General features: G+C 35.8%; 1 protein-coding gene across 3 annotated transcripts in view; it reads left to right on the top strand.

Annotated features, from left to right (window-relative positions):
• The window catches only part of LOC149802871 (PRKCA-binding protein-like), a 60745-nt gene that overhangs the window by 13227 nt on the left and 24684 nt on the right, over positions 1–22834 (top strand). For 2 of the 3 annotated variants that reach the window (XM_089952317.1, XM_089952318.1), the window contains exons 2-7: positions 1644–1774; positions 8561–8801; positions 13514–13580; positions 16714–16803; positions 18773–18889; positions 21345–21478. In XM_089952317.1, the coding sequence (XP_089808443.1) occupies positions 1644–1774; positions 8561–8801; positions 13514–13580; positions 16714–16803; positions 18773–18889; positions 21345–21478 (780 nt within the window). The remainder of the gene's footprint in view (positions 1–1643; positions 1775–8560; positions 8802–13513; positions 13581–16713; positions 16804–18772; positions 18890–21344; positions 21479–22834) is intronic. The other variant, XM_089952316.1, reaches the window with a different exon arrangement.

Raw genomic sequence — 22834 nt, 5'->3', positions numbered from 1 at the left:
ATGCTACATGTCTGCAGCATGATGCCCTAGTGCTAGACATCACTATAAACTGTCACACTGCAGACATCGTAGTGATATGACTGAAAAATTGTTAAAGCTACGTTAAAAATCCAAATCACACACACACACTCAAGGCTGGGGTTTTCCCTGTCAGCCATATGATTGAATGTTATCCTACTTGACATATTATTGAGACTGCCTTGGCTAAAGCTCAACTTGGCAGTCACTTTGGCATCAGTGTGCATGCCCAGCCATACATCTGTCCACCTGTATATTCATCTATCCATAATTACTTTGGTATCTGTTTGCATGCCCAGCTATACATCTATACCCCATATATCTGTATATCCATAATCACTTTGGTATCATTGTGCATGCCCATCCATCCATCCATATATATGTCTATCCATAATCATGTTGGCATAAGTGTGCATGCTCAGTCATACATCCATCCACCCATATGTCTGTCCATAAATACTTTGGCATCAGTGTGCAAGACTGGTCATACTTTGTCTACCTATTTATCTGTCAATATGGCTAACAAATCAACACCCAAGATTAGGTCAGTGTTCAAGCTTTTAAAAAAAATCTAAATAAAAGTTGTGCTCGACATAAATTGTGTGGATTCTAAAGATTACCAGGGATCTTTTGTGTGGAATATGTAGCAAGCAAGGGTCTCTTGTATGGATTTTGTTTATTACCATTGCTTTTTTGTGTTACATTCTGTACATTACCAGGGGTCACTTGTGTGGATTCTGTTCATTACCAGGGGACATTTGTGTTAATTATTAGATTACCTGGTATCTTTTGTGTAGATTCTTTGAATTAACAGGGGTCTCTTGTGTGAATTTTGTAGAATTACAGTAGTCTATTGTCTGTATTCTGTAGATTACTAGGGGTCTCTTGTGTGGATTATGTAAAATTCCAGGGATCTGCTGTGGATGTTGTACATTATCAGAGGTCTCTTGTGTGATTCTGTACATTACCAGGAGTCTGTTTTAGTACTTACATGGGTGGACAGGGTGGTTACCCTAGATGCCAGAGGTCTTGTGGCACTAAAACCATGGGCACCAGAGGTATTGGGTAGTCAAAACCCTTTTGGGCCTTTATTGTCACCCTGGGCACTATTTACTCTTAGTACACCATTGGGCTCTTGTGTGGATTCTGTACATTACCAGGGGGTCTTGTGTGGATTCTGTACGTTACCAGGGGTCTGTTGTGTGGATTCAGTACACTACTGTTTATTTTGGTAATGTTTTCTCTGCTTGATGGAAATTTCCAAACAGGTTGGCTGGTCATAGATCTGCCTATGTGGATTGTATGACATAAGCCATTTCAGATACTGTACCTACTCTTGTTAATCATGACTCTGAAAAAATTACAGTTAGGTGTACACTGGTTATATTGTTTTGGAGATACCTTGGTAGATTAACAAATGTTATTCAAGTGTCTTGTGTTTTCTCATGTTGTGGCCTCAAAGTGTTGTGTAAAATAAAAGTCATTATTCTTAATACCTTTTATAAGGAAGCTTATTGGTTTGGTTGATAATTATCTATGATTCATCTGTTGGAAAAGAGATTATTAGAAATGTTTTGGAAAGGTTGTTGGTGACACACTCATGCTCATTTTCTATCATGACATAGGAGTACTTGATAAACAGTAGCAGAATAATGAGTTATGCGGATTACGAGTATGAAATGCTTCCTGAAGAAGACTTGGATGAGTGGTTCTACGACAAGAACAAACATGTGCTCCTCCCCTGGGAAGATACCATGTAAGAAAACTTTACCTCTTGGCACATTCTTTAAATGGCAGTTTGAGTTTCTTCTTACAGTACATCATTCCTCTCACTCCCTGATTTATCAAACACACAGTAACTGGACCAGACTTTGTGGATAGCTACTTGTTGTTGTAGGGTTTATTGCCATTTTGAGCACAATACATGGTGGCCATTATAACTGGTGGAGGAAAAACCCTGGGAAGAACCACCGACCCACGAGAAGCTACAGGAAAGCTTTCTCACGTACCAATGTTAGCCGAGCCTGAGATGGCAGTGATCCAGAACAGTGAGCGCTTTAGACCACTTGGCCAGTCGTGGCCCAGTGGATAGCTTGCACTTAGGGTATGAAAGAAGTATACTGATAATGGGGTCAAAAGGTCCATAGTCATGGTCAGTGTGACTGAAAGAAAAACATCAGTTATATACATGGATGATTATTAAACATGGGTCAGGTATATATTGTGCCACTCACAGTACTCTTGTTTCTAATTGTTCAGGGTTACTGGACAAGAATTTTAATAACCACCCTGGAGTAGATGATGAGGCATGAGCAGATAGATAACTGTTGCTGACCTTGCATTTTTCACATACAAACCAGGGACTATTTTGTTCCATCCATCCATGTGTGTGTGTGTGTGTGTCATTGAGAGAGAGAGAGGATAATGAATAAGTGAAAGAAAAAAACGTTTAGACATATTTCGTTGTTACAGATTTCAGAGCTGCTGCATTGCTGTCAAGACTTTATATTTCATTGTATATTTTCCCAAATATAAGGGATTGATCATTTAACCTTTGGGAGTTGGTTGGGAGCATGGGATTTTCTTTCCAAAAACATGTCATCTATTATGTCAGAGTACTTATATTTTTCTTTCCAATCAGAGCCATTGGAGGGTATTTTTTTAAAGCTCTTTGTTGACCAGAATTTAGTTTTCTTCTTTGGAATATCCTTGGCCTCCCTTTGAAATGTTTGGTCCCCAGACAAAATGCTAAGATTAGAATGGATTCTATTGATGTCCAGCAATGCATTTACATAAGCTCAGTTTTTAGAATAGTAGCAGTACAATCAAAGATAAACTGTTGAAAATGGAAGAGGTGCAATGGCTCAATAATGTGCCCAGCTCACAAACAAAAGGCTAAGGGCTTGAATTCTTCCACCAATCCAACTCAAAAACAAAAGGGTGAGAGTTTGAATTCTTCCATTATTCCAACTCAAAAACAAAAGGGTAAGGGTTTGAATTCTTTCATTTTACCAACTCACACAGAAAAGGGTGAGAGTTTTCCATTATTCCAACTCAAAAACAAAAGGTGAGAGTTTGAATTCTTCCATTATTCCAACTCACAAACAAAAGGGTATGGGTTTGAATTCTTCCATTATTCCAACTCACACACAAAAGGGTGAGAGTTTGAATTCTTCCATTATTCCTACTCAAAAACAAAAGGGTAAGGGTTTGAATTCCTCCATTATTCCAACTCACAAACGAAGGGTAAGGGTTTGAATTCTTCCATTATTCCAACTCACAAACAGAGGGTAAGGGTTTGAATTCCTCCTTTATTCCAACTCACAAACAAAAGGGTGAGAGAATTAATTCTTCCATTTTACCAACTCACAAACAAAAGGGTAAGGGTTTGAATTCTTCCATTATTCCAACTCACAAACAAAAGGGTGAGAGAATTAATTCTTCCATTATTCCAACCCACAAACAGAGGGTAGGGGTTTGAATTCCTCCATTATTCCAACTCATAAACAAAAGGGTGAGAGTTTTAATTCTTCCATTTTACCAACTCACAAACAAAAGGGTAAAGTTTTGAAATCAACCATTACATGAGCTCCAGCCAGCTACTGTGGTGTCTCCTGTGGCAAAGCACATTGCTCCAATTGCCATAGCAGTAAAGAACCTAATTATGTTGCTGTGTTGTAAAATAACACTCCAAACTAATCATGTTTGAAATTATGATGCTGTTATGATGTCATAACACTCTGCAAAGTACTGACATCAATAATAAGATGTTCTGCTACTTTTCTCCTGAATTTTTTAAACTGTCAGTAAAACTACTATTAATGTCTTCAACCCTTCAAATATTAGGCATATTCTTTAATATTAGACATATCCTCAAATATTTTATATATTTTATGTTAGACATATCCTCAAATATTGGAGAAATCTTCAGATATTGGACATATCCTCTGATACATAACACTGAGGTAATAAATTACAAGTTTGATGTCATTATCGATTCTTTATACCTTTGATGTATATAAGTTAAGAATAATGTTGTTGTAAATCTAGACAAGTATTGAAAAGCTGAAGATGTTAGTTCAGTCTTGAAACTTTAATCTTTCCATTGTTGCAAAGACGTGATGTTAATGGGTGTGGGGACTAGTTCACAATTCAGCCTAGTATAGTGAATGTGATGTTAATGACATAAAGTCAAGTAAACTGCAAACAACAATAGATGCTGATCTGCCATAGCATAATATGCCTGCAGATCAGGGTCTGTGTTATGTGTTCAACTAATTACTCCAAATAAACTATGCAGTTTGGAGTTGAACTTGAATCTTAAGTGAGTGCATGTACATACCATATAGTACACATTACAGCCTGCTGTAGTCAGTATACAGATGCAAGGACTAAATTTCAAAGATCACATTTTCACATAATACATAAATGTATTTACATGTATAATGACCACTTGCTCATTTTGACCATGTAGATTGTTACTAGAGTGCCAGTTAAGTTTGTACACAGATAACTTTCAGGCTTTTCAAGAACTGTGTCTATCAGAGCTCTGGTAGTTGTGCAAGATTTCTTCCTATTTCTCTCTTGCAAACAGAATTTAAATTGTCCTGTCACTGTTTGCTTTAAATTTTAAGATTTTGGATTTTAATTGATATCTCTGCTATTTTGATTTTTTTAAATTATGGAAGGATACCTTATTATGTATATAGTATCATGCTTTGAGTATGATATATGTATATTTTGTAAAATTAAACTAGAATAGATCATACTATTGACATTCTACTAGGGTCATACAAAGTTGAATGATCCAAGGTAAAGCTGAAAATAGGAGTTCATGGCCCATGTCAGAAACTTGTTTTCTTTATATCCATGACAGATGACCCAGTTTACATGATGCCCCAGATCAAGGACAAACCTGTGTATGTACATGTAATATATATTTAGTCAGTTATTTTTAAGGCACATATAAGGGGCAAGCGGAAATATAAAGCTATAGTCTGCATCACATAATGTACTTGTGGGTTGAGTCTATTCTGTTTGCCTGATATCATAAGTAGAGAGAATAGCATAAACCCTGATCTGCCAGTGCATTATGGGTTTGCTGTTTTCACAGTTGCATGTTTCGATACACAAGAAAACATGCTCATTACTTCCTCTCTATTTGATGCCTCATTTTTGATTTTATGTAAAGTAATTTATGTGAAAGAGCACTTGCATCAAGGGTTGATCAGTGGTACTTGATTTTAGAAAAGAGTCTGTTTTTATTTTCATGATAAACTGATGCAAAAACGTATGATTGACATGTGCCGTAGGTTTAAGTCATATTTAACAAATTGGTTTCAAAGAATGGGCAAATATTAGAGGAAAGAACAATGTGGTATATAGTTCTGTAGGGATTTTTACTGGGATGTTTATCATTTCCTTAATTTATACACGACTTACCACTTCGTAAAAGGTGATTCAGTATCCTCAGCAGATATATGTTTATGGTGAACACACAATTCATCTACTTGATGTACAAAATACAAAGCTCAAATGAAAACTACAAACAGCTCTCATATATTTGATGTTTGATATAACGAAAATGGGATGACAATAAATACTGATCATTCTCATAGCCACTGAGTAGAAATGGCTAGAGTTGACAAATGAATATAATTTTAATAATGTCATCTTAGAGATGACAAAATAATTGCTGTTGACAATAACCTAAAATGATCTCAACACATTACTCATAGTTGTTACGTTCCAAGGAAACACTTGTAGAAAATTTCGCAAATGTTTGCATAAAAAAATCCACTGGTTAATAACCCATGTAAGATCATTTCAGCAACCCTGGACCACACTTCCAAAACCAGACAGGAAGTATTAGTACATTAATAGAACTGTCACCAGTAATTTGTGGAAGCATTATATACTGTGTGCTGAAGTTACATGTAGTTTAACAATTAAGTACAAGAGCAGCCTTTCACTGTCCATTAATTATCCATATTTTCTAATTAATATCCATTAACATTAAATTCTGTGTAAACAATTTATACTACTGTATGAATAAAACTTGAATTTGAAATATTAAAAATAAAAAAAACTTTATGATTTACAGTGAATATATTTTTTCCAGCATCAGATTCCTTTGATGTTGAGCACTCAAACAAAAACATGGCGAAAGTGATTAATCTTGACAGGTGTTTTACTGGCAAGCTTTCTCACATACCCACACTGGCTGAATCCGAGACTCGAACCGGGGCAGACAGAGGTGAGATGGCAGTGAACTGTAACAGAGACCGCTTTAGACCACTCGGCCACTCGAGGCCCCTTATACTGGTGGTAGTATTGTTTTAAACATTAAAGTGACTGCCATTTGCGTCGGCATAGTTTGATTCTGTTGTATTCATTATGTTGGGTATTTGTAGAGGTTAAAGCGTGAAATAAAATGCCTACTAATATGCAAACTTCGAGAAGCAAAACCACAAATTTAAGTACCCACAAAAATGACTTTCTTTTTTTTTTTTTTTACAAAACCACGAAAATTGAGCCCAATAAAAATAAATGATACTAATGTATTTCAATGTGTGTGATTTGGATTTTTAATGTAGGTTTAACAAATTTTCAGTCACATCACTACAATATCTGCAGTGTGACAGTTTATAGTGATGTCTAGCACTGGGGCATCATATTGCAGGCATATAGCATGATGTCTTACCCAGTCACATTATCCTGACACCAGGCCAACCAGTCCTAAGACTGACCTCTTAATGCCGAGCACCTAGAGAGGCAGCTGTTAGTACCATTTTTATAAGTTTTTGGTATGACTCAGCAGGGGTTTGAACCTGTAACCTCCCACATCTGAGGCAGACTCTCTAACCACTAGCCCACCTGAGCAGTCTATATTCTATTTCAGTGAGTAGTGTAATTACTAATTTAAGAAAATTAGGCAATACCAGCCTAATTCTTTGCAGCTGGCATCAATTACAGTGTGTTCTGATTTGACAGAACTGATCAGGATTGGAGAGTGTGATCCAGGTCTGCTGGGGTCATTCATCAGCTAATTCTTCAAAGGAACATTTGGGACAGTCTTTACAAGTTGGTGGGGTGTTTTGAGGCAAATTTAATGAAGACTTTTAGACTCCAAATAAGGGGTCTGCAGAAGTGTATTGGCTGAATCATTAATAAATATTACATTAACATTGAGTACTTTGACTGTTCATGTGCTCAGTATTAAAGAAAGAATATATATCAAACAGACACAGTAAGTGTTCAAGTTTGTTATGACACTTCCAAATTATATGAATAATATATTTCATTATAGAGAATCTGTAATACACCAACTTGGATCCTAATTACTGCCAGAAATGTCAGAATTCTGAACACAAATATTCAAGATCAGTTGTCAGCACATGCACTTTATACTTTAAAACTGCATTCCAAAGTTAATCAAACAGGTCTCCTCCATTTCTGCATTAGAAATTAGAGTTATTAACCCATGGAGATTTTTGTCATTTTCTCCTTAAATGGGAGTTGGAAACATTCTGGGGTCTACTTCTGAATACATCCAAAAACATCTGTTGCCAAGAGATTTTCATTTAGCCTGATGCCTAGTCGTGTTAGAGAAACCATTTTTGATTGGTTATTTGGCTTGGGAATGTGCAGAAGGGTAAAAGCTGGAGTTCTTTTTTTTTTGCTTATTGGACCCATCATTGTTGTGTCCTGGCCACTTTTTACTCTAATTCCCCAACTTAACCTTCTTTTTGCAAAGGTTCACTCTGTCTGTGTGCAGTTCTGACCGGTCTGTCTTAGATCTCAGGCAAAAAAGTAAAAACTCCAGTCACATAAGTCCAATTCTGACAACTGGCAAATATTTGGTATAAAGAAATTGGATGGGGAGAAAAAAGTATTTCCCTCAGCATTTTGTAGTGAGAGTAGAAAGTTCAGATTATTTAGTAGAACTACATCTGTCTATTTTTCTGTAATACCACCCACATTGATGTATCTTAACTGACCTTGACACTACAGAGCTCAGAAGTAAGGTACTACTTTCTGACACATAAATGTGGCACCAAGGCTTAATGAGTTAACTGGATGAAATTATAAGTTCCCTGTGTTATTAAATTCTCATGCTGCATTAGAGAGAGAGAGAGAGAGAGTATCAGAGGGCCTCAGACAAGATTAATTGTACTCATCTGATTCAGTCTCTATAAATAAAGAAATTACTATTGTCATTATTAGGGCCTAGTCCACCCGACAGGGAGGAAAAGTGGTACATGTATATTGTGCATACTGGGTTTAAACAAGATATTTTCTCCATATTGTACCTGCACAGTTTAAGGGGTTCTGTGTGGACTAGTCCCCTGTGAATATTGAAAGGTTACACTGGTTGACCTATACACAGATTTCATACACTATCATGTGATTATAAAATCCACAATCAGCCAATCAATTGATTGTGTTAGAAGACATTATATCAGTCGTTAAAACATGTCAGAATCAGGAAACATTTTCTGCAAGCTAATTAAACATTTTTTTAAAACTTTTTTTTCTGCAGGGGCATGACAGTAACTTCTGGTAGTGCCAAACTAAAGAAAGATGAAAAGAACCTAATAGGGATAAGTATTGGGGGTGGGGCACCTCTCTGTCCCTGCCTTTATGTTGTTCAGATATTTGACAACACACCTGCAGCTAAGGATGGAACTTTGGCCTCGGGGGATGAGATCGTGGGGGTCAATGGTCAATCTGTCAAAGGAAGGACAAAGGTAGAGGTGGCCAGAATGATTCAGTCAATAAAGGTTAGTTAAAAATATTCATACACAAGTGTAATAATCCATAGAAATCGACACATTGCAAGATGTTTATCAATGTAAAGAATCTCATGCATAAAATTTAATCAGATTCTGATTATTAAATAGCACTACATAGTAACTTTCAGGTCTCCACTCAGATTTTTAGATTTAGTAAGTTTTGGATTTTCAGTTTTGCAGCTTCTGTTTTCCGACTGTGGACTGATGTGTCATTAATAGACTAGCATGTATATTGACCTTGGAAATCATGTTATTGCTACTCATGAGTGTTTTATTAAAAATCTTTTATTATGTCTAGTTGATCCTAAATGAAAATGTTGCTGATCTGACATTCAATATGGCTGTCATGACAGGCATTTTTAAAAATCTTGTCACTTCTTCTCCTGATTGGAAAATCATATCGATGTAGGTTTTTCAATGTCATATTCACTGTCATATTGATGTGGGTTTTCAATGGAAGACTTCTTATGGAGTCATGTTGGACCAGAATGAAAATTTTGCTAATTTGACCTTGAATAGCTCCACTGTTGTGTCCATCTTGAAAACCGTGTTATTGCTACACAAGCATGAAAACATATTTTATGATATCTATTTGGTCCTAGACAGAAATGTTACCAATCTTACATTCAGTGTGAAGGGCACTGTGCCATCTTGACAATCTTGTTATCACTCATTCTTCCTGAATGGATGATGGTATTGGTATGGGGTTTCCCCTAAAGATTTTTTATGAAGTATAGTTGGATTGGAATGAAAAAATTGCTTTAGAATATGAAAGATGGCTCCAACACTTAGTAGTTAAAAAGAAGAAGCCATCTTATTTTAGATTTCAGGAAATTCTTTTAGACCAGCAGAGTGTCAGTCCCATTGGTTGATTTGGCTTCAATAAGAATATTTTTCTTGTAAAAAAACATGTCTAAATTTATAAATTTATTTGCACAAATTTATTTCTAACATTTGTGGCAACATTTCAAATTCCTCATTATTTAGAAGGCAGTCTGATATGTTTGGTGAAATAGAGTTTGACTATAGCTTGTTTGTCCATGTTAAAGTCCCGGAAACAATTGCCTTTTTTATAATGCATTTTATGCACTATTTTAGAGCACTTCATAAAGTCAGTGCCATTATTCAACATACTTTTTGGGGCCCTGAGTGGCTGAGTGGTCTAAAGCACTCTCCGTTACGGATCACTGCCATTTCACCTCTGTCTGCATGGGTTCGAGTCTCGGATTCAATCAACGTGGGTATGTGAGAAAGCTTGCCAGTAGCTTCTTGTGGGTCGGTGGTTCTTTCCGGGGTTTTCCCGGGCTCTTCCTCCACCATTAATACTGGCTGCCATGTACAGCCTATTTTGTGCTGAAAAATGGCGTTAAACCCTACAACAACAACAACATACTTTTTCAAATTTATATTTTGTATTTCTAGTTCCGTTGTTGTTGTAGCATTTAACGCCATTTTTCAGCACAAGATAGGCTGTACATGGCAGCCAGTATTAATGGTAGAGGAAGAACCTGGGAAAACCCCAGAAAGAACCACCAACCCACGAGAAGCTACTGGCAAGCTTTCCCACATTTCTCACACAAGACTCAAACCCACTCAGACAAAGGTGAGATGGCAGTGATCTGTAATGGTGAGCACTTTAGACCACATGGACACTCATGGCTCCAGCATTTTTAGTTCAGTAAAAACTACACAATATGCTTTTCTTCTGAAACACTTCCAGATTTAAGAGTAAAGAAACCCATGGCTTTAGCAAAAATAACTCGTTGGATTATAATTCCAGTTTGTTTCAAGGCCTGGATATCTTGAGACAAACCTTTGGCACATTCATGGAACTCCTCAGCTTGAGTGCATACTCAATTAAGATTTTGATAGCTTGCAGTAAATAAACCAGTTAAAATACCAGCACTTTCAGAGTAGCAATAAATTTAGGTACACATCTTAAATCGGTAAAAACTCATTTATAAGTCAGGTCCAACTGCTAACTGGATAGACCAGGTCTTTGATCATATAATGCACCAGCAGATTGGGAGTATGCATTCTTTTTCTACTGATTACTCTTCAGAAACTGCACAGACCCAGATCAGCTGGCACATTATGCAATGGCAGATCTGAGTCTATGCAGCTTGAAATTTGACCTGACTTGTAAGCAAATACAAATAGTATGTATTGTTTATTTTTGAGCAATTTCACATGGAAAAGATTTAGGACAAAGGTTGTTTTAGGTGATAATGGGTTTGATGAGTTTTGTAAATGGTTTGTTACAACATTTCAGTTATTGTCTATGTAATATACCTGTAAATTTATTATTCTTACATATAGTACAGATATGATAAGCACTGTCTGTTGCTTCAAAATATAGATAATGGAAGATCATTTTCAGTACTGCTTTTATGTACCTTTTCCTATATTCATGTTTGGCCCTATTTAATTAAAAAATTGCAACATTATAACAACAGTGTATAACCTTATTACTGTGTTTACCCTATACTGCAAACTGCACAGACCCAGGTATGTGGTGAATAATACACAGACAGATCTGGGTCTATGCAGTGTGTTGGGAGTAATCAGTAGAACAAACAACAGAGACCCTGATCTGCTGGCACACTGATATGGCAGATCAGGGTCTGTTTTGTGTTTGCAATTGGGCTTGACTTATTAATGAGTACATTTGATTCTTTAGTATACCACAAATCACCTGTGAACAATATAGTCCCAGATCTGCTATCACATAATTTACTGAATGATCCAGGTCTGTACTGATCTGATTCAGGTCTTTACAGGTGGATCCAGGTCTATACAAATCTGATCCAGGTTTGTCTCGTTTCATCCAGGTTTGTACTGATCTTTTTGCTTAGTATATAATACAGAAGCACTTTAATTATACATGCATGTTGTTTGCATTCACTGATGAGATTAAGAAACATGAACTTATCTCATTCATGCATAGCTCGAGGCGATGCTAATAAAACTGGCAGACCTACAACACAGTGTATGGGAAGATTTCAAATGCAGACAGCGCAATGAGTTGTCCAATTAAAACAAAATCTCATTTTACATATTGTTTTAAAACTCAAACAAGTTGACTTGTCACGTTCATTGTGTCACTTTTGTTATCTCTGAAAAACTCCTAAATGTTTAAACTTCACACTGCTATTCATTGCGAGGAAAAGTCACCTGATAGAAACTACATGAGAATTTAGATATAACATGTACAAGTACATGTCTGACACTGTTCTTGCATATCCTGTCAGATTTTGTCTGCGTTCAACCCTCAAGGTCCCTTTCATAGATATCCTGTTAGAAGTCTGCATTCATTATGTCATTCTTAACCCTCTAGGTCCCTTTCTTGCATATCCTGTCAGATGTTGTCTGCATTCAACCCTCTAGGTCCCTTTCATAGATATCCTGTTAGATGTCTGCATTCATGATGTCATTTTAACCCTCTATGGCCCTTTCATGCATGTCCTGTCAGATGTTGTCTGCATTCATTATGTCATTCTCAACCTTCTAGTTCCTTTTCTTGCATGTCATGTCAGATGTTGTCTGCATTCATGATGTCATTTTTAACCCTCTAGGTCCCATTCATAGATATCCTGTTAGATGTCTGCATTCATTGTCATTTTTAACCCTCTAGGTCCCTTTCATACATGTCCTGTCAGATGTTGTCTGCATTCATTGTCATTTTTAACCCTCTAGGTCCCCTTCATAGATATCCTGTTAGATGTCTGCATTCATGATGTCATTTTTAACCCTCTAGTTCCCTTTCATACATGTCCTGTCAGATGTTGTTTGCATTCATGATGTCATTTTTAACCCTCTAGGTCCCCTTTATAGATATCCTGTTAGATGTCTGCATTCATTGTCATTTTTAACCCTCTAGGTCCCCTTCATAGATATCCTGTTAGATGTCTGCATCCATTATGTCATTCTCAACCTTCTAGGTCCCTTGCATGCATGTCCTGTCAGATGTTGTCAGCATTCATGATGTCATTCTTAACCCTCTAGGTCTCTTTCATACATGTCCTGTCAGATGTTTTCTGCATTCATTGTCATTTTTAACCCTCTAGGTCCCTTTCATACATGTCCTGTCAGATCTTGTCTGCATTCATGATGTCATTTTTAACCTTCTAGGTCCTTTGCATGCATGTTCTGTCACATGTTGTCTGCATTCATGATGTCATTCTTAACCCTCTATGTCCCTTTCATACATGTCCTGTCAGATGTTGTCAGCATTCATGATGTCATTCTTAACCCTCTGTGTCCCTTTCATGCATGTCCTGTCAGATGTTGTTTGCATTCATTATGTCATTCTTAACTCTCTATGTCCCATTCATCCATATCCAGTCAGATGTTGTCTGCATTCATGATGTCATTCTTAACCCTCTATGTCCCATTCATGCATGTCCTGTCAGATGTTGTTTGCATTCATTATGTCATTCTTAACTCTCTAGGTCCCTTTCATCCATATCCAGTCAGATGTTGTCTGCATTCATGATCTCATTCTGAACCCTCTTGGTCCTTTTCATCCATATCTTCTCAGATGTCTGCGTCCATAATGTCATTCTTAACCCTGTCAGTCCCTTTCATGTTTTATCGACATAATATCATTCTGTGCATGAGAGTGATTGGTGACCACGTGAAATAGGGATCAGGCATAAGTAATCCTTAAGCACACCTGACCTGTATCACTTTTATTGTAGGATGAAGTCACAATCAACTATAACAAACTTCACGCTGACCCAAAGCAAGGGAAAAGTCTTGACATAGGTAATTTTCCGATTTGAAACTTCTCGGTCATATTGTAAGTTTTTCAGTATAATTTCATTTATCATCTTCATTAAACCCATGCATTTTATAAATACTAGTAATTTGTGACTCATTTACTTATTATTATTGTTGTTGTTATTGTTGTTTTTGTTGTAATTCATGCTTTCCTTGTTTTTATAGATGGTTTAGTGTAATTATTCTAATTTAGATACTGCTCTAATCTTGGCCTCCATTAAGTCTACAATAGATCAGTATTATCTTGTATAGACAGATGCTCATACAAATTTAAAATTCTGAGTATTCATTTGGAAAAGTTTGAGTAAAGAGTAATATTTTGAGTATGTTTGAGTTGAGTAAGTCCAAACATTTTTTATGATTAAAGTATCATTATGTTATTATATTGTTCTATGAAGTCCTTAATATATTATAAAAAGAGGTAATATTTTGAAAGGTAAATCCTGTTAAGATAACATTAAACATCTAAACCAACAAACCTGAATGCAAATGCCCAAGGTGTTGACAATAATTGACGTACAGGTGACTAGTAATGGATGCAGTAAGCTTGTTGTATCATGTTCTCTGTGGTTTTTTAATTAGTTATGCAGAATGATAATCTTTGGCCAGGTTAATTTCTTTTTGATTGCATGTTATAGAACCATTAAAGGAAAATCCTACTCATTGATGTTCTGTTTCATTGTTGAATTAGTGAAAGAAATTCAGTATTCAGATCCCAAACTCAACTTTCAGACACTGTGCTAGTGATAAAAATGAAGCCACTAATGTGGAGTGATCATATGCTTGCAAAATGCTGAAAATAAGTTTATAAGTTATTTCCACCAAGTCTCTCATCCTGGTCCAGCTTCACCTCTACCACCAGTACAACCTACTAATGCACTGCGACCCTTTGTTGCTTTCAAGTCAGAAACCAGGGTTAAAACCAGAAATCCACCATTCCCTCAAGTAAAATGTGAAAGCCAGATTCCTGCCTGACAGTAGTGTCAAGTAGGTTAGCGACAAATGTGATTGCTATAGGATTATTAAATAGCTGATTATGCAAATGCCCATGGTGTGTATACGGCACCCAAATAATTCAATGTCAAAATATGAACAAGAACCAATTATCATGACCCATAAAGTATGGAAATTATGGAAAAGGTGGGTGGAAGCAGATCTACCCTCTTAAGGTCAGTGATTACATCATGAAATGGGTACTTCAGCAGAGAGATATGCAGTTTTACCAGTTCCATCCTGTATTCACATCAACAAGGTTGTCACCCTCATCATACCACACAATAACAGTTCTACACTTTCTGGATGTTGGCGACAGAAATTTATGTCGTATAATTTATGGGTATTTAGAATGTGAACTTCTGTGACCTTGAATGAATTAATTTCAGCAATTTGTCGACATACAGGGCATGAATAATTATTATCTCATACACCTGATTGGTGACATGAATGAACCTCCTGCCTTCTTTGATATGATTCAAGATAGAACATTAGAGACAAAAGGAGTGAAATCTGTTTTCATGCACAGCACAGGATTGGAGAAGAGACACCTTATTACAGTTTTCAGTGTTGCTGCTGATGGTATGTCTTCAGTACATGTTATATTTAAGGGGAAGAGAGTAATGCAACTAAAGCCACCTTCATATGCACTCATCATCAGAGCCCAGGAAAATGGGTGTATGGACACAACCGATATGAAATTCTGGACAATGAAAATATGGCATGTGCACACCAGGTGTCAGGACAATATTCTTGTGTTAGACAGCTTCCAGGGCCACATCTCTGATGATGTAAAGGGCAATTTCAAAAGTAGCAAGACAATGCCAGTAGTGATCCCTTGGGGCTGCACTTCAAAGTTATGACTTCTTGATGTATCCAGAAGTAAGCCTTTTAAGGCCCTGTTAAGAAATGAGTGGATGGAGTACAACATCATCAAGTCCAACAGGAAAGGGTAAGGTGCAGACAGATGATAGTTGATTTGGGTATCAGAGGCCTGGGCTTCTAGTTCTGGAAGACCAGACCTCATTAAAATATGTTTTCTCATGGTGGGAATTTCAAATCCATGCACATGCGCTAATAAGTTGAGTCCATCTGGAAACTACACAAACCCAGATCTGCTATCACATAGATCTGGATCTATGCAGGGTCCATATTGTCTCCATTTGGACTTGAATTGAAAGCAAGTATATCTGGTATATATGAATGCATGTCTACTGTGGCTATATATAAATATTTTTGAGTCAGAAATTTAGAAGGTTTGAAATGGGCTTCATTTATGCTGGTATATTGAAGAGGCCTGCATATTGTCAATTTTTTTTAAACTTTGTTTTTATTTGATAAGTTTAAATGAAAAATAAGAGGATGCATACACTTGGCTGAGTATACCTTAGCGATTAATGCCAATCTTTGACTTCTTCATTCAGTCATTTAGCTTTAGCATTAAGGTGCACTATATTATTCAGTCTTACAGATGGCCAGATCACTCAGACCGCTAGGTTTTTAGAACTGTAGAATTCTTATTACCAAGACACTTTATACCCATCTTTGTAAACCATTTCTTAGCAAGTCCGTGGTATGGAGACATGAAGATTTTTAGTTGCAGGGATATTTGTAATTTATTTACACATGAACAGCTATATAAACTGACGGGACCATCTATAATTACTATTTAATATGTCCTATTTACTATATTTACTATATGTCCTATTTACTATATTTATTCTGCTTTCCACATTTACTATGAGTATATCCTGCTCAGATTCACACATATTGCTTGGTAAATAAAATTGGTTCGCATATGTCCTTATTCATTAATTTTGCTAAAAATGATTAGAAAATATAATCACAGTTTCTTGGTGGTTCATGTACATATTATATTTTGGACCCTATCATATTGGAAATCTGAGTGATTAAGATTTTGTAATGCCATGGACCTTATTGCTAATGCGGAACATCCAAATGAAGAAGTTGTAAGATTAACATTAGGTGCTAAGTCTTCACTGAGATATATATTGTTAAGCTTGAAACAACTGCCTGAATAGACAAGTATCAAGCAATCATAGCCCACTTTTGTATCTTTTTAGACTCATTGCATAGTGCAGTAAACTTTCTTGATCTATTCCAGTTCTAAAGAAAGTGAAGCACCGAGTTGTAGAGACCCTGAATTCCAACACAGCAGATGCTCTAGGCCTTAGCAGAGCAATTCTTTGTAATGGTGGGTATCAGTTGATGGTTGACAAGTTCTTGCAATCTATTTTCTCATGACAACTCAGATGTTTGTTGAAAGTAGCTTAAGAGGAACTACTTCATTTTGGGGATCTTTTCCTCTTGCACAAATCAAATAGTTTTTCAGTAAAGGTTGAGTTCTGAGATGGACTTTGATGATGAGTTGGTAGAGTTTGAAAGGAAGGGTACCATACCTTTGATTATTCAAGCAGGTGGAGCTTTATTGCCGTTCATGTGTGAAAAATGTAATGCTATTGGCTGATCTCATGACACATGGACTTGTAAGCTTATTTTTTCCTCTTTATAACCAGCAAAAACTGATAGGTAATCAATTACATGTCAAGCCTCACCTGTCAATCACTATATTAGGTAGTATGAATATTGTTATTAGGCATATCAATACATGAAAAGTTGTATTATGCTGAGGCAATCAGAGTAACATGTCTTACCAAATGACACATAACAACATTTTTGGAAATTCAAATATCTGGCGTGCCGGAAAAAAGTTGAGCTTTGGATTTTCATTCTGGGTCTTGCTCTCATTTAACTTACATCTTCACCCATTATCTTCCGTTATTTTAGTCAGTATTTCCCTTTTGTCTAAGTTACTTTTTTTTTCAACATGGTAATTGATTAAATTCTGAATTATTTATCTCAGTAAATTTATTCCTTCCAAATGTTTATTTCTTTTGTCAGTAATTTAACCTTGAAAATACTTAATCTATTGACCATCAATGACTTCGCGCTGTAAATCAGCAGACAACTTAACAAACCATCATTATTTCAAATGCCAGAGTTATTTATTTAAAATGAATCACAATCTGAAAATTGTGATTTCTGATTGCTTTGGGCAAGTATTTCAATCAATAGTTTCATCATAGACATGGAAGTCAATATGTTCAAGCTTTTATAATTACTAAAGTAAAAACAAAATGTGGTGACAAAAAAGCATGTCACACAAAATAAAGGCTTGGGGACATAGTAACAAATATTGCATAAAATGTGATCTTTAGCCTAAGGTTGAACATGTCATTTCTGCTATGGCATTGTGTCAAAGCAATTACTAGATAAATATGAGTTAGGTTAACCAGATGAGACTGTTGTAAGGAAAATGATTAGAGGAAACATATTTAGGAAACATTGTAAATTTCACAGATTGCTGTGAAAAGGAGCATAGATGCATGACTTGATTCAGGACTTTTGCACAGTGGGTCCCATCAAGAGTCCATATGCTGTTTGTATAGAATTTTTTGAAAAAAATGATAAGTCCCAATCTAATTTTGACACATTTCTGCAAGTTAGGGACACTTCTTAAGGAGTCAAAGAGAATCCCTGATAAAGGAAATGTGACTTCACTGACTTACTCTTAAATTGAAAAGATTACAGTTAAAAGATTAATAAACAACAAAAATACATTGAAGATAGCTTACTTACAACTGTTTTGACATATATTGGTCTAAAAAAACATTGTAAATTATATTTATAATGGGGAAATAAGATACATTTTCACAAAATAAACATTTTGAATATGTATCTTCATTAAGTTTATTTAAATTTTGCTGGGTTTTTGTTAATTATCTTTTCAGCAGGAAGTGCCTTGGGAAATTAAAACCTTCTTATTCTTGTTTTGCAGATCTTATTCAGCGTTGAATATCTTTAAAACAGAGTCATAAATATAAAAAATTATTGAAAATTACATTATAAAATTGCAACCATATAGAAGTACATAGAAAATGTTAGGAAGGCACACACTTTCTCAGACTTAATGTTTAATGAAGAGAAAAATTCATTTGCTATTTTAAATATAGTTTTTCCATGTCTTTGATTATTTGTCAGTTTTGAGTATATCTAAAAGGATTACCATTGTATAAATCACCTTTTTAAATGCAAGAGTGATTTCGGGAGCATGTTTTGATTGATTATACAGGTATTTAGTAAACAATTCCCATTCATTATAGATGGTTTGGTGAAGAAGTTGGAGGAGTTGGAGAGGACAGCCGAGACCTACAAAGGCCTGATAGAGTTCACCAAGAGACTGCTTAAGGCCACCTTTGATCTGTCACAGTCACATAAAGGTATGTTGTATATTGATGTGCGTTATTTCAGAGTCAAGTCTATACATGGTTTAGTGCCAGTGACATCATGAGATTGCAGTCTGTGTTCGTACATTATCAAACTAGGCATCAAAAAGTAAAAGGCAAATGTGTGTTGAGATTGATTTTCTTCAACTTGACATTACAAACATGCCATCTTGTGTTGAACTCTGGCAGGGTCAGCAGGTGAGAATAATGAGTATCTTGCATGTCTCTAATAGTTTGATTTGATTGTAACTCACATCACAAACATAGCAACTTCTACTATGAATACATTATTTTGGGGAATACCAATTTTTATGGATTTAAATTGTGATTTCATGCACACTGTACCATGAATACATTATTTTGGGGGATACCAATTTTCATGGATTTAAATTGTTGTTTCATTCACACTGTACCATGAATACATTATTTTGGGGGATACCAATTTTCATGGATTTAAATTGTGATTTCATGCACACTGTACCATGAATACAGTATTTTGGGGGATACCAATTTTCATGGATTTAAATTGTTGTTTCATTCACACTGTACCATGAATACATTATTTTGGGGGATACCAATTTTCATGGATTTAAATTTTGATTTCATGCACGCTGTACCATGAATACAGTATTTTGGGGGATACCAATTTTCATGGATTTAAATTGTGAGTTCACACTTTACCATGAATACATTTTTGGAGGGGAATCCAATTTTCATGGATTTAAATTGTGATTTCACACAGTGCTATGAAAACATTGTTTTGGGAATACCACTTTTCATGGATTTGGTGGTTGCTGTAAACTATCAATTAAAAAACCCATGAACTAAAATATTTCTGTCGTAAGACTTCTGTGGAAACATCAGGACTTTTCTGGAAACAGTAGGACTTGTGTGGAAATGATATGGCTTCTTCCCTAATCCACAAATTAAAGTACTAAAAGAAAATAATTTTTAAGCCACAAAAAAAATAATTTTTACTCTGGAATATAAAAGAAATCACAGAGACAGATTTAATCTCAAAAAGCATTACATCATGCTTTGTCAACTGGAATGGACACTACATTTTAAATTTAGCACATTTCTGTTGTACATTTTGCAGTCTTTAGACTGTGTTTTTGTTTGTAATAAACTTGGTATGTTTTCTTCCCGTTGTTAAGTGGAATTTATATTGTTAGAAGTAGAACTGAACGTTAAAGATTCATTTTTGCAACAAAGCAGTAGGTAGTGAAGTGGAAAATTGTTTACCTCTGTGTTTATTCCACATATGGACATCTCTGATTCTCAACTAAGATTGCAAGATTGAACTTTGAACTTTAGGAACTTTGTGACATTTCTTACTAGGGGTCCTGAGTGGCCGAGTGGTCTCAAGCACTGTTACTGATCACTGTCATCTCACCTCTGTCTGCGTGGGTTCGAGTCTCAGATTCAGCCAACGTGGATATGTGAGAAAGCTTGCTGGTAGCTTCTCGTGGGTCGGTGGTTCTTTCCGGGGTTTTCCCGGGGTCTTCTCCACCATTAATACTGGCCGCCATGTACAGCTTATCGTGTGCTGAAAAATGGTGTTAAACCCTACAACAATAACAACAACATTTCTTACTTCATACTCAGACAAAATAACACAAACATATAGCTATCAATAAGACTGAGTGATTTTGATGTCTATCATTTAGGACTTTGATATTTATGAACCCAGATTGCCCCCTAAACTTTTTTTTGGTGCTGCATAACACTTTCAAGCACTTTTAGATTCCATGTAAATTTGTTATGTGCGTTTTTAATTACTGAGTTAGGGAAGTTCCTTTTTAGTTTCCTACTTCCTCATTTATGGAAGTTATGCCCCCTGAATTCCCATTCACCTAGACATGTTTCCACAGCAGAACTTTACCTTTGAATGTTAAATGTCAGTTTAGTTTGACATGCAGCTTCTTTTTTCTGAAATTGTGGATGAGATTAATTGCATTTGTCCAGATTTATTTGATTTTACATTTGTCTTCAGAGGACATTATCTGGTACTAAAGTTATATCAATATGGAACATTTCTCATCTCTGTTCTTTTACAGTTTGCCTTGCCTACAAAATGAAAGCCACATCTGTGGAAATAAGATAAAATTTGAATGATTTACATTCTCTTATATTATCTCAAATTACATTCAAGATTGTTTCCCATCATGGATTTGGAAAGAAGGGACACACCATCAAAAGAGCTTCAAAATATTTTAGCAGAAAGTGCTTTTCATCCTGCCAAGTAAAACAAACAAAACATTGCCACCTCTGTTGGAAAACATAAACATAGAACTGAGATATACTCAGATGTCAGGCAGACAAACATTCTGGCATGATAGCTGGTTACTGTAAATGGGTGGTCCTTAAAATAGTTTTCATTAGTTTGAATGTATTTTGAATTGGATTTCTCTCATATTTATACATACTCTTATGATTTATTTTTCAGCCTTTGGAGAAGTTTTCAGCAGCATTGGTGTGAGAGAGCCCCAGCCTGCAGCCAGTGAGGCATTTACCAGGTTTGGAGAAGCACACAAGAACATGGAGAAATTTGCTATTAAAATGCTGAAAACTGTCAAACCTGTAAGTCTGATTAGATTTTTGTACATTTTGTAACTCCTAGACCTCTAGAGATTCTTCAGTTTCACTTGAAATGGGAGTAGGAAACATTTGGAGTGTTAATTCTAAATGCATCAAAACACATCTGTTTTCAAGAGATTTTCATTTAGCTAAACGCGTAGGTGTATAAAAAGTGTTTTTGAATGGCTTATTACTGTGTTCATGTGCAGAGGGGTGTAAATTAGACTTGTTTTTGGTTTAATTGTTTTTTTAGGGGGATTTTGTTTTTGTTTTTTCTTGGCACCCCTTTTACTCGAAATTTCAAACTTATGCTACCTTTTATGGAGGTTTTTCTGTCTGTGTGCAGTTCATACCAGTCTGCTTTAGAACTGAGACCAAAAATTCCAAAATGTGGACACACTCCAATTTCAAAACTGTCGATTTTCAAGGTAAAAAGATCTGTCTAAAACATTAAGTATTTCTGATGTATTTTTTGTGTGAGTAGAAAGTCTACATTATTTGGTATCATCGCAGAGCTACATCTTTCTGCTTTTCTGTAACACCAGCTTTGGTGTATTGTAAATGATATTGAACTTACAGACCTCAGAAGGATGGTACAACCTCTTGACATAAACCTGGAACATGGAGTTTATGGATTTCATGAAACTTTCTTTGAAATTGTCAAGAAATGGTTTGCAGTTTCAGTACAGTGGTATGCACAAATGATCAAATCAGCAAGGAATACTCAAATTTATTGACATCATCAAAATTTACCCATTAACTCATTGACCCCATAAGATTATTTTCATTTTTGCCTGAAATGGGGGTTGGGTAAAGCATCTTAATTTGTTTCCAGTAGATTTTCATTTAGCTGGCCACTTAGGTGTTTCTGATTGGCTATTTTCCCCAAACATATGCAGAATGGTGAAAATTGGATTTCTTTCTTTTTGCATATTTGTCCCTTGATTTTAAGTTCTCAATGCCATTCAGGACAGATTTTACATTCAGAGATATAGAATATCACGTCAGGTCATTATCTTTTAGTTTGAACATCCTGTTGTGGGTCTTTGTGAAAATTCAGTACTGATTCATGATGTCTTTCAGAGCCACCTCTGTAATGTTATTTGTTATTGATGAATAACTGCAGAAGGCATTCTAAACTATTTAATAAATACAAGTCATCAGTACATTTAGGAAGGGGAGAAAAGACTGCCCCAAAAGTATTTTCCCCCATGGAATTTAAACCCTAGCGAACATATAAACATAAACCAGCTGTTGGTGTATATCAGTTCTAGTCCAAGTGATATTTGAAAGCTAATTATAGTAAGGCTTATACTACATCTCCCCTCCTGAGTATGTGAACATTAAACCGAAATGTGA

The sequence above is a fragment of the Sinohyriopsis cumingii genome, chromosome 3, assembly GCF_028554795.1.
Source record: "Sinohyriopsis cumingii isolate HCF-2022 chromosome 3, ASM2855479v2, whole genome shotgun sequence".
NCBI classification, from domain to species: Eukaryota; Metazoa; Mollusca; class Bivalvia; order Unionida; family Unionidae; genus Sinohyriopsis; species Sinohyriopsis cumingii.
This window is presented reverse-complemented; position numbering and strand designations above follow the sequence as displayed.